Source organism: Agelaius tricolor, unplaced genomic scaffold (assembly GCF_023055355.1).
Source record: "Agelaius tricolor isolate 1412-34295 unplaced genomic scaffold, bAgeTri1.0.p SCAF_5, whole genome shotgun sequence".
Lineage (NCBI taxonomy): Eukaryota > Metazoa > Chordata > Aves > Passeriformes > Icteridae > Agelaius > Agelaius tricolor.
Window position 1 is genome coordinate 33,214,469 of NW_027269265.1, and position 13,056 is coordinate 33,227,524.

The following is a 13,056-nucleotide window of genomic DNA, read 5'->3' on the forward strand; positions in this document are numbered from 1 at the left end:
GTAGAGCCATTTTTTTGATGGGTTGTGGTTGGTTTGGGGGATGTTTTGGGGCTTTTCTTTTAATTGTTTGTTTCATTTTGTTTTAAATTTTTCTTTAAATAACCTAGCCTCTCATTTGATGTTTGCCAAGGTCATCTTCACCTGGCCTGCTTCAATTGGTCTCAGATTTAAGCCCAGTAATACAAAGTCTCTTCTTTCAAGCAACACTAAGTTTTATCCACCAAGATGCAAAATTTGAGGAACACTTCATGGAGTTTGCTGTACTTATGTTTTACAATGGAAAGAATGACATAGAAGAACCTTCAGAAGATTAAAAGAATAATGCTTGAAGAAGAAAAACTATAAAGGGAACTAAGCTCCTTTTCTCTCCAATGCATTTTTGATAAAGCACTGGAGCCAAGTATTCAGGTTGGTAACTAACAGGACCAAACCAATATATCTGAAAATGGACTTATTCCTCTTGGGTTGATCACCCAGAATGGACGTGGCAGCATTCCCGTTTCCATTTGCCTTCCTTCATATGGCAGCAAGACAACTCTTCTTTCCATACATTCTCACTGACACAAGAGCAGACTGACCCCTACCAGCAAACATATCAAAAGGCACATACATGTAGACACCTCAGTAGTCACATAACTATAAAAGCAATGACATAAATTAAAACCATGAAGATCAAAACCTGCTACATTTAGCATGATACCTCTCACATTTGCTTTTTCAGTGGAACAATCAAATACAACATTCTCTGTAACTTAATATCCAAATCAAGGATGCTTCTTTGGCAGAGGAACAGAGAGATGCCACAGAGGATTGCAGCCATACAAAGCTGCTCTGACCAAAGAGCCTTCTTGAAGACTGAGCTCCAGGCAATCTAACACGAATAGCAGTGGTCTGTGCTTCACGAGTATGAGTCCCCTTCAGAATACTGATGTACCCATTCATTTATCTTTTGGTCTCTGGACAGTCATCACCACAGACAGGTAACAGCAAAACATTGGCAAAAGAAAGATGCTAAACATAACTATTGGGGATACATAACATGCTTTGTGAAACAAAGAGTGTTTAAGACAGTAGTTTTAGAATCATTGGTCCCTCCTAGTTTTCTGATTAATTGACAGGCTCTACATTCACAGCAGAGATGAATTTCTGGGCCTTTTTACCAAGATATCCTCTAATCCTCTATATCCTCTAACTAGAGGATATAACTAGATATCCTCTAACTAATAATAATAACTAGATATCCTCTAATAATTCAGTCCTCCACAAGGTGATCAATCTCCATGAAAGACTCAGGTTATTTTACAAAGACAGCACTGCTCTGACTGAAGAACTCCTTGTTGTCCCAAAACAGTTCCTTTGCATTGCGAGCAGTTACAGATCTTGATCAGGACAAAGAATCTATGTTGGGACCATTCCTGATCACTAAAAAGTTATGAAACTTGTGCAAGCAGGGCAACCTGGCTAAGTTCCAGCCAAATCAATTACTTTTGTCACCCTAATTCCCTCTGTAGCCTTAAATGAACTTGTATTTGTCTTAATTTCCTGTACTACATTGTTGAGCTGTTCTACTAAGAACTGTTAAATAACTGCTGTGTTCCTGGTGTACATGAAATCATTATTTCACTCATCCCCAGTGTCAGCACTCGCACTGGAGCACATTCAGATTTAATACATACATGCTTGTAAGGCTCTTTCAAATCCCTCAATGAATTAATAATAATGCTTGGTATTTACATGGGTCCTTTCATTCAAAATGCTTTATAATTTGACAAATGCTACTAAGCAATGTGACCCAAGTCACACAAAAAAATTAATAAGTGAGCCAAATGCACGGAACTCTTCTTTCAAGCACTAGCCCAGACAGCTTGTATGGGAGAAACAGGACCAGTTGAATAGCCATGCTTGCATGAGACAAAAGATCCTCTTTCCAAATCTTCATTGTTTATTGAAATAAGAGAAGCAGGTTAAGTTACCCAGATGGCCCTTCTAGAAACTGCAAAAGATCTTCCCATCAACCATTCACGCAGGCTTTCCTTCTCCTGATGGCTCAGAAGAGGCTACATAAAATTGAGTGAAAAAAGTTCCTATACCTCTCAGCTTCATTTTTCTCCTGCTGTTCTGCTCCAGAGCTCACTCTTAACCAGGTCAACTTGCTGCCGAGACAATGGCCTGCTATGTCACTCACCGGCAGAGGAGTATCCCTTTTCCTTGTGTGTGTACAAGAAAAATAGGGTGAAAACAACTGCCTGTTTCCAAAGCAATCCCTGCTAATGTCCACAAGGTAGGACTCAGGGGTCTTGTGCCCTGTGGGGTCCAGCAGGATGGCAGAGCTTTGTCTGGGATACCAGGGACTAAGGCTCTTCTGCCACACCAACCCCCAGCCAGGCTCTGTGCAGCTTGGGCAGCTCTGTTTGATAGCTGAGACCAGGCTATCAATGTGGAAGTTCACACCATGTGAACTAGGGCATTGGCAGTTAAACACTTGGTTTTAAATTCCCCATGTTCTGAACAGCGATCTAGATTATTCAATCTAAGCAGATTTTAAAAATCTCAAGTATTTAAACTGTTAGAGCACATTGTACTGCCAGTGCCAGGCATGAGTGGTTCAGTTTTCTGCGAGTTAAAATAGTAAAACCTGTCTTGAAATAATAAAATTAGTTATAAAAAATAATTTAAAATGTGGGGATCAGGTTTTCAAGCCCTTCAGTCACTTCCACACCTATGACAACCTAGCTGGTAAGCAAGTATCACACCCCTGTTAACACTGCTCTTCACTTTCACCATCTAAAAGTATTTAAAAAAAAATTCCTGTTACTGCAAACCATATTGGGAAGCTCTCAAGACAATGCTTACCACAGGCTGGCACACAGCTTCAAACTGTGCAGACGTCACATTTTTCCAAGATCACCCCCCCTCACTGCCCCCAAAAAACCTTCCTTGAAATGCAGGACTTTCCAGTAAATCTGAATCTCTTCATTCTCATAATGAGGAAAAAAACCTTAAAAATCACAGTTGCTATAAAATGTATGACAAAAATCCCTGAAGCTGCCATCGCTAGACATAAACCAAGCATCTCCTTCGGTTCTGCGTCGCTACCCACGTGAGGGTGAGAAGGATGCAGCGCAGGCAGGGGCCCCTGTTGCTGTGACTGCTGGGGTGTCCTGTGGTGACTGAGGAGAAGGAGAGGAAGCTCTCTGAGCAAGTCATTACAGACCAGCTGGGAACCTGAGACTCAGGACACTTCCCAAGAGAAGCGTTCAGCATAAGCACTGTGTGTCTGAGAGCCTGCTGGAGCTGCCCCATGGTTCCTGCTGAGGCTCTCCCCTTCCCACATGACATCTGGAGTTAGGAATTGCAAGCCTGTTAGCTCTTTGACCCTTCAAGTAAAGCTACAACAGCACTGTAGAAGTAGTTACAGAATAACCTGACCACTGAACCAAGCTACTCCTTAATCTCAGCAAAGAGAGCATCGCTTTGACTAAAAGGCTGGATAAATGACAGCCAGGCCCCTGAAGCAGATGAAAATTTAATTCTCTGGCATGACCCACAAACTTCACTAAAGGGATAGTCAAAATATATCTGGCAAGTCTGTTCTCTATAAGGAAGTCTGGTAGGTGGGCTTGTCTCATGTGTGGGTAGTCAGGAAGTTTCTCAAAGCAGAAATTAATAAAGCACAAGGACACAGATCTCATAATGCAGCAAATTTACAACTATTGCATATGAATACTGGTTGTCTTTAGCACATCTAAAGTTCCACATCTATACATGATTTTTTTTTTCCAATGTGCCTTTATCTAAATGGACTTTACAACCACTTTCAATGTTTTTCAAGGTAAGTAATCACTAAGGTCCATCTCAGAAATTAATTTGAGGAGATGAAGAAGCTGCTTAAAATTGCACAATTCCTTAAAATATGAAGGGTGGAAAAAATGTCTCATGCAGTATATGGCAATAGTGAAAATGTAATTACAATGAAAGCAGGGATAAAAATTACGCCACTCTCAAGTAGCTGTCACTTGGATGTTTTTACATCCAAAACCAACAAACAAGAATATACACATAGAAGTTACATAATACAGAATGGAGCAAAAGTGAGTTTAGAACATACTTGTCATTGGGTATAGTGAACTGCAGTCAGCTGTACAGATTTTGACTTCATTAGTAAACTGTTCTCACTTTCCTATACAGTAATTGAATATCTGAGCAATCTTGGACTGAACTGTGATAATGTAAGCCACATTTTGAAAAAAAGAAGGAGACCCCCCCAGCAACCTACAAATTTGTGCTTCATACAAATTTAGTGAAAAAGTGTTAATTCTAATTGAAAAACAACACCATTTAAGGTTAAGAAAAATCACAAAATATTCACACCATGACAAAAACAAGCAAAAAACCAGAACTCCAATAAGTCCAATAAAATCCAGATTTTTACCAGTTCTCTCCTCTAGAATGCAAACAAACTCACACGAGGGCACTTGAAGGACATTAGTAGAAGATGTCTCTAAAACCACAGATGCCATCTAAGTTTCTAACATCCAGATCTCAAAATATCTGGCCTTGCTCTTCAGCATCCCCAGAATGTTTTGCCTGGATATGAAGTGCTATTCTAACACTATGGCATTACGTGTATCCCTGTCTGGGCTTTTAACATTATAGCATAATTTTCACTCCTCCATACTTTTCTGTTGCCACCCAAGTTATGATCCTGCTGTTCTTACCCAAAACATCCATATTTGCTCCGCTGTTGTCTCAGTCACTTCAGATATCCAGAATCTTGCTGGTACAGTGTTTTCCACTAGAGTCCAAATACTTGGTGATTTTGCAGTAAGCAAGGCTAATTTTTATATGCCACTTTACACCATGACAGGCACATTTCTGCATCTCAACTGATAAAGCAGAGAGCAAAGACATACTGTAATCAAGAAATAAATCCTCACTGCAAGTAACAGATATATTGGATAGTTTGGCATTTGCAGATTTTTTGGTTTTGTGTCATAACTCATTGCAAAGTAGAAGAAGTCACCTCTGCCTCACCTTCTCAGCTAACAGCTCTCGGATCTTGCTTGCCTGCAAGCGGAATTTGAAGAGCTGGGACTCCAACACAAGGCATCGCTTTTGCCAGTCCATACAGCTGCCATTCTCCACTGTGAGTTCTGCCATTGTGATGTTAATCATCCATTTAGGATGTCGTCTGAGGTGCTCTAAAAATCCTACAGAATCAAAGGGAAAAATAAGTATGTATTTTAGAAGGACAAACTTATCACCTCTGTGCCTAGTTTTCCTTGGTCCCTCTTACAGAACTGGTAACAAAGGCCATTTCTTCTCCAAGCAGAAGAAGAAGTGGTACTACCCTGAGTCACTGATATTGCCCTCTGCCAGAGGTCACTCTTAATGGATAAACGTTTACCTTTAGAATGAGTAAATAATTTACTAATGCATTATACTGTATATTCCAGAAACAACCTTACTGCCACCCTTACAGTCTTGCTCAGCCTCTACCCAGACATTAGGAATACTTTTTACTCCTGCCTCCTTTGTTCCAATATGGCTGTAAACCCTCAAATCACTAAAACCTCCTGCCTCAGATATCACACACACATTTTCAGCTTGGGTCATCAGTGCTTTATCTCTTATTTTAGACTGTGTTAAGATGATGCAATGTATTAAGCAACTGTTCCCAATCCCTAACTACTTGACACATTCATTTGACAGTAAGAGTGGAAGTGCCCCAGTATCTAAACAATTGCTCTGTTAAAACAAAGAGAATCCACACAGGAATAACTTAGGGCTAAAGACAAAATACGCTGTTCTACTGAAGTCTTTGTAAACATCAAAAAATATATACAGCCCCAGAAAGAGGAGAAGGCTGTAGTTTTTGAAGACCTTTTACTTTCCTACTCAGTAACAGTTTAGACATTTCAGATACTTATACTAAAAGACCCAAAAAACCTAGCAATAGATGTTCTTAACCAAATTCAGGTATTCATGAACAAAAAGGTCAACTCAGTGTGTGCAGTTCAGCAGCCAGCTATATTATCAAACAATAACAAATGTTTACAAAGCTAGAACAGCTGTTAGCTCAGCTTCATCAGAACAATAAAATCCTTACTTGTAAAAGGAATTTCTCACCAGCTCACAGGCAAACTCACAAGTCCCAAACTGTGACAGATGAAGGAACAGTCTGGGATTTGCAAGAAAGCAACAAAGTCACTCTGCCTCATTGCCCTTACATCCGCATATCTCTGCAGAGAGGAAAAGTTTAATATGTCCCTCCAGTTGTATCCACTTGTCAGGATATCTGGTTCATGTTTTGCATGTAAGACTTGAGATTCAAATTACTGTGAGTATACAGAATAGTGTGAGTACACATAACACAACAAACCCCTCTATCCAGCTATACTGGATATTCTCATCTTCCGAGTTAAGGAAGATGCATTTTATACCCTTTGGCTATAAACATTACCTGCGAGTTATTTTATGTTCAGGTTGCTTTGTTCAGTAATAGAAAGTTTCCCAGACAGCAGGTTGCCTCTTTTCCAATGACTTGTGAACTACTATTCCAGAAGGTAGGTTTCAGTAAAACAAGACAAAGGTATATTCATGTTCAGCACTGAAAACACTCCACAATAGGAAAGAAGACCACTTTCCTGTAAGCAGCACACTTACTGCTTTAGAGAAATAGAGGCCATCCTTTTCCACAGCCCATCCAGCACACTGCTCTGATCTCTAGCCTTAAGTCCTTTCCAGGCATTTAACCAGGTTACCTTTGGTACACTTTTCAACACTGCAGTGTTTCCCTGTAAGGTAGTGCTATTCAGTCCTTCTCAAGCTGAAAGAGTGCCCTAAGTCATGGAAGGATCCTACAATACCATTAACTTTGTTTACAGCTAACACTGTGTTGGACACAAATAATTCAGCTCTCAAATGAAATTCTGTTCTCTTTCATACAAGTGTATTTTTCATATTTTTATGTACCTTTCATAGAGGCTTTTGGTCTTTATGAATAAAGTTTAAATCCAAAGAGGATATACAAATGAATGGGATGACAGAAAGCAAAATGAAACTGATATACCAAACAACTTATGCCAAAGCAAAAGTAATTTTCCACACAGACCATAACTTCTGGTTGAACTAAAATACCCCTGTTCAGAATAGGGGGTCTAGGATGGGACAGGTGTCCTGAATCATTGCATTTTATTCTTTATTACCACAGACTACTGCATTTTATAATCCTTTTCATAAATGAACACTGCCCTTCCCTACAGCCATGCTGCAGTTCTCCCACTATTCTTATTATTCTAGAACCTCACGTATCTAATGAGCTGCCTTTTAATTACCAGCATAAACATAACCATAACCAGCTTGTATCTGTTAAGTCTTGTAGATTATTACTCTTCAGTTTAGCTAGGGTTTTTTTTCCTCCCTCATATTTACACCTTGATATATTTACAGATATCAAAAGCTTTACCTTAAGGACCTCAATTTGCAAGGCTAGAGACAAGGGGCTCCTTTAATCTCATAAGAAAAGCTCCCTGCTCTCCCTCTGCACCTGTTCCAGCTTCAGTACACATCATATAAAAGAGCTGGCTCTTCTCACTCCCTTTCATAGCCATGGGTGACCACAACTGCATCTGAAAGGCAGCATGCACCCACAAAAAAGCCTAGTGTAAAGGCATTTAGCACTTTCCCTTCTCATAGGGAAGGTCTCATCTGATTGCCTTTTTTTTTTTTTACAACCATATTGCAGTGGTGGTTGACATTCACAGACAAGCCAACACAACTGGAATAGAGGAATTTCACCTGACTTTTCCTTTGTAAATGGCAGATGTGGGAGAGCAGGAGGGTAATTACAAATGGACTGGAACAGATTATTAAAGCTCAGGTCTATGCCAGATCTCTGAAAGATCAAATTCTCTGTACTACAGGCCATCGCAGTACCACACAATAAGACAAGAGGCAAAGGGCAGAAATTGATGCACAGGAACTTTCATCTGAACATAAAGAAGAAGTTTTCTATTGTGCAGGTGACTGAGCACTGGAACAGGTTGCCCAGAGAGGTTGTAGAGCCTCCTCACTGGAGATATTCAAGAACCATCTGGATACAATCCTGTGCAATGTGCTCTTGGATGGCTCTGTTTGAATAGGGACATTGGACCAGATGACCTACTGTGGTCCCTCCCAACCTGAACCATTCTGTGATTGAACCATTCTGTGATTGCAAAATTCACCATGCCCACGGTAACCCTATGATTGATTAGTATAACTATAGGTTATATTTTTAATTATAGGCAGTATTTTTAACATTTAAAAGGCTCAGTTTGGTTTTGGGTATCTGGAAGAAGTCTTACTGTTTATGCAACTGAGTCTTTTCCTCCTCAACTAATTTTAAAGAGTGCTCTGCCAGATTTTGTGCCCACTTTGTTACTTCTTCGAATGCATGATTTTGTTTTGTGTCATTAGATTAATCCCCTGTGTCAGTAGCCAATTCTACCAGTAAAATACCTACCATCTAACCGCCCCCTCTTCAGCACTGTGTTGTCACATTCTCTCTTGTCATTTGTCTATCTTACCATTCTTTTATTAATCCCCATCTCCTCCACTTAAGCTAATAACTTCCCCGTGTGTCATCATACCAAATGAGTTCTGAAGACTAGAGATTAGAATTATAGCTTTTCCCCCTAGCAAAAACCTTACACTTTTTCAGAGAAAGATACTGTATCACAATGTCTAATATTTATCTCTAGAGTACAACTTTATTTACAAAACTTATTCTGCATTTTCATTTACCATTAAAATACATTGTTCCTTCTCCCCTGTTCTTCTGAATGTAAGCAGTTCATCTGTACTCTGTGAATTCCAATATCAATTTCATTCTGACAGACTGACTTTAAATCACTTCCATTGGATCTGCCATTTCAGATGTCCTTTTTACTAAGTCTTAACCATCTTTTTCTCAGCACATTTTTTGATCCCCCCTCCTCTCCCACATATTAGTCCTCTTCAAATCAGATAAAGAATTTATAAGGATATATTTATATAAAGCTGTCTTTTTTTAACCCTTACGCATAAGAAAAAGGTAGGAGCCTGATATTTGCAGAGGCAGTACTCTTATTTTAGGGATTCAGAACATAGGAGATAGCCACTCTATTCAAACAAGCTGAGATTTCAAAACTTCATTCTTAAATGCATACAGCCACTTCTTAAAGAGCAACTTGATTTTCAGTGTTAAGTATCCAACTGATTTTCAGAGTTAACTATCCAACTGTCAGTGACAATAATGCCAGATAAAAAGCCCTTAAAACTCTGTGGGGGAAAAATGACCCAACCACCTGCTAAATGCAGTCAAAATTAGAGGTCTCATGCATGTATCTGTAAGTTTTGACCAACATCAGAGACAGTTCTGACCCTAAATACCATATCCAAAATAAATATGATTATATTTACTTGTAATGTCCATATCCAGTTGTAATTCTGATGAAGCTGAAATTTAAATCAAGATGTCATGTGTTTGGGGGTTTTTCTTTGTGTCTTAAGACTACAATCAGCTGATGTTGCAGATGTAGGTGGATCCAGAACTAGAAATCAAAACACTTAGGAGACTTTGTACATTTCCACCTGAAAAGCCAAAATAACCAATGAATGTGAAGACTTTCAGGTGCAGATCCAAATGCAAGTAAAGTGTTTGCAGCTTTGTTCATGCAGTGCAAACAATAAAGACAAGTAAAGCACTATTTCCATATTCCAGGTGAGACTGCTCAGTTCAGCAACAGATTAACGCAGGCTGTCATAGAGAATTCACAGCACAGCGGGACTGCAGTTCTTAGCACCTGCCCATAAAAAACACCAGTATCTGAACAACAGAGCTGCATATTGGTCTAACTTTCAGCTACCATATTACTACAAAAGGAATCACTAGAAAAGTGATAAATGAAAGGGAAGAGAGTTCTTCTCATGTCACTGAATTGGCATCAAGGGGTTCAGCAGTACAGGCAATGGGCAAAACTCAGGGGGGAAATCCTCTACTATTAATCAACACCCTGTCCCCAGCCACCTCATTTTCCACTTCAAACTCGCCTCACCCTTCAGCTTTTTAGCACTGAGGCCATTGGAATTGCTCAGCCACGCAGTCATTTCCCGCTCAGGAGTGCGGCCTGAGAAGTGCAGAGCATGGGCGGAGAGGGGCGTGCGGGGGGAAAATAACACAAAAAGCTGTGGAAAGGGCAAGGAAAAGGCTTGTCGCGGGCCTGGGGTGGGAGGGAGCCGGGGGATAGTAAAAGCGCCTGGAGGCAGGAAGAAGGGCTCCCAGTTGTGCTCTTCTACCTGCAGAGGTCTTGCCCTGCACACCGAGGCGTACCAGGAAGGCAGAAGAGACCGCTGAGCTTACAGACATTTAGTCTTGGACTGCATCTCCCCCTTCGTGTGGCCATTCCTCCCTCCGCTTCTTCCCTGCCTCTTCAGGGCCAAAGTCCCAGACCGAGAGCAAACCTCAGTTAACAGAGATGCCACAACATCAGCCCCAGAATGCTCCCGCCAGTCCCCTTACGGTCACCCTCGAAGAAAGCCAAGCCGGGGGAGGAAGACCGTGCCAGCCAGCCCCGCGCAGACCGGCCCTCCGGAGCCCCCGGCCGCCCTCTCGCCCGTCGGGGGGCTCGGGGCGCGTCCCCGCCGCGCTCACCTTGGCCGGCGCGGAGGTCTCTGCCCGGCGGGGCAGGACGGGCGCAGCCGGCGGCGTCCCGGGGCTCCCCACCCGCGGCGCGGCGGGGCCGGCCCTGGCCGCGGGCGGCTGCGCGGTGCCGGGCGGTAGGCAGGTGCCCGGCACGGCTCCTGTCCCATTCAGCACTTTACCATTCCCTCCCCGGTTTCCTTCGGGCGGGAGAGCCCGGCTCAAATATCAGACACGGCCCTCCCGAGGAGCGCAGGAACTGACATCAGCCGCCCCGGGCTTTTAACCCCTTCCCAGGCTCAGCGGCGAGGCAGGTGGGGCGTGCAGCGCAGGGTGCCTGGGGCCGGGACTCAACGGCTGCAGCCGCGCTCTGCCCCGGGGCGGGGACATCTTCCTCTCCGCCCACCTTGCACCCTCAGGGACTGCCACCGAGTTTCCCGAGATATCTCTGGCAGTCATGTGCCAGACCTCGGAGGAGCGCCCTTCACTCGTTGTAGGCAACTCCAGGGCATGACGTGCCACGACAGAGATGAAAACCAAACTAGTGCAGTGGTCTCCTGAGCAGAAGACACCAACCGATACATGTACTGTGGCCATTTCTCACGTAAAATGGCTTAAACGAACAGGTCCAGGGCTTCAAGCATTCCTGATGATAGCTGCCAGCACACAAAATATGTTATTCAGACATCAGGCCATCACTTACTGAGCTACTTTACATGCAGCAATGCCTTATGAATATATGGTGACATACAGGAGCATATTGCCTGTGTTATACCAAAAACTGGTGATATCTTACTGCCTCGGGAGGCTGGGCACTGGCAGTGAGTGAGTGCACACACCATGTGCTACTGGCTGCTGTCCTCTGCCCTAGCCACTCCTTGACACCCCAGGCTAGCCAAGCTTATGCTCTCTCCCTTTGTGTTGAGCAGGCCAGAGCATGCAAATGGCAGTAAAATGGGACTGGAGACAGATGGGTGTGGTAGGACTAAATGTCCCCAGAGATATGGGCCTCAGACCAGTGTGTTTTAAAGCAAAAGACCCTTTGTTCTGGTTCAGGTTTAGCAACTACTTGTTACTTATTCCATTATCAGGCTCATTATTTCCATCAGAAATACTTTAAAAATGTCTATATGAGGCTCCCCTCAGTAGAGATAACAACAGTCGTTCTGATGCGTATCTTTCCAGCGATTTTCCATGGACCTTTCACATGGGCCCTTCACTGCCATGACAGTTGGTCTCATCTCGAGAAAATGAGTCTGGCTTGTTGGTGAAGGGCTGCACCAGAATGATGATATCTTGAGTGGTTATGAGGGATCCACGAAAGCTCTGAAACTGTACTTTGGCACCTCTTGAGGGTACTCACACAAAACAGGGCAGTCTGAAATAAATAGGTTTCAACAATCTACGAAGGAAGCACACAGAAGAACTGAACAAAAATATCTCCTAGGACACTAAGCAACCCAATTCACTAGATATGGTTAAACAAGATCTTAAGAGTTGTTATCTGGCTCACAGATACTGCCTGGTTCAAGATCGGCCGTTTATTAAACATTCATTGTAAACTTCTTCCTCACACTGATAGTGTGCTTTCACTGATGTCTCAGCAGAGAAACATTGGGTACCAAATCACTTACTATGCAAAAATGAAAACACTGATGTGATTAAGTGGTTAAAATATAAAATTTAACTAAAAACATAAGGTCAAGATTTGGACACTGGAGTGAATAAAGGCAGACTGAAATCTACACCTCATTATCCAAATAAGTAGTCAGATTTCCAAAGACTCTGAGGACCCTGCAGTTCCCTAAAGATAGTTTCGCTTTAGATTTCTCATCTGTTTCCAGTTCCATGGGAATTTGGTTGAATGAAGCTGCTTGTTCCTAGCTAAGAGACAAAGCCTGCATTACAGAGCTGGTTCAGGCAGAGAGCAGGAATGCACTACAAAGGGATGGCTGGAGAGCCAAGTAGAGATAGGCAAAGAACTGAAAAGAAACAGGCACCTGGTGAGGGGCTCTCCCATTTGGACAGGTAAGCAGGGACGGGCAGAGACCAAGCTGACTGTTGGGACAGTATCATCCATATTTGTCCAGCAATTCCCAGTAGAAGGAGCTCCAGTTGCCTACAGTCTGCATGTTGTGTGTGCGTCTGTATTAATCGTTATGCCCAGTGATCAAGGAATTGTAATAAATAACCAGAAAGAGCACAATTTGTGACTTCCTATAGGTATTTCAGAGGGCAAAATGTAGCTTCATGCTTTACAGAGTCCACTCCTGAACTGAGGCTGGCCAAAGACAAAGTGAGAAAAGGAGCTATTCCCTTCATATTCTTGCTCCTTTCAACTACAGCATGCAAGTAGAATATTTCTTAATCTGAATTTTATAAGCTGTTTTTAT

General features: G+C 42.4%; 1 protein-coding gene across 2 annotated transcripts in view; it reads right to left on the minus strand.

The window, feature by feature from the left end:
* The window catches only part of PLEKHH1 (pleckstrin homology, MyTH4 and FERM domain containing H1), a 73,100-nt gene that overhangs the window by 39,872 nt on the left and 20,172 nt on the right, over positions 1-13,056 (minus strand). The window contains exons 1-2 of one of the 2 annotated variants that reach the window (XM_071427107.1): positions 10,676-11,004; positions 5,035-5,210 (exon numbers count right to left, since the gene is read on the minus strand). In XM_071427107.1, the coding sequence (XP_071283208.1) occupies positions 5,035-5,175 (141 nt within the window). In that variant the 5' untranslated portion in view covers positions 5,176-5,210; positions 10,676-11,004. Of the gene's footprint in view, positions 1-5,034; positions 5,211-10,675; positions 11,005-13,056 lie in introns of those variants that run through there. The other variant, XM_071427108.1, reaches the window with a different exon arrangement.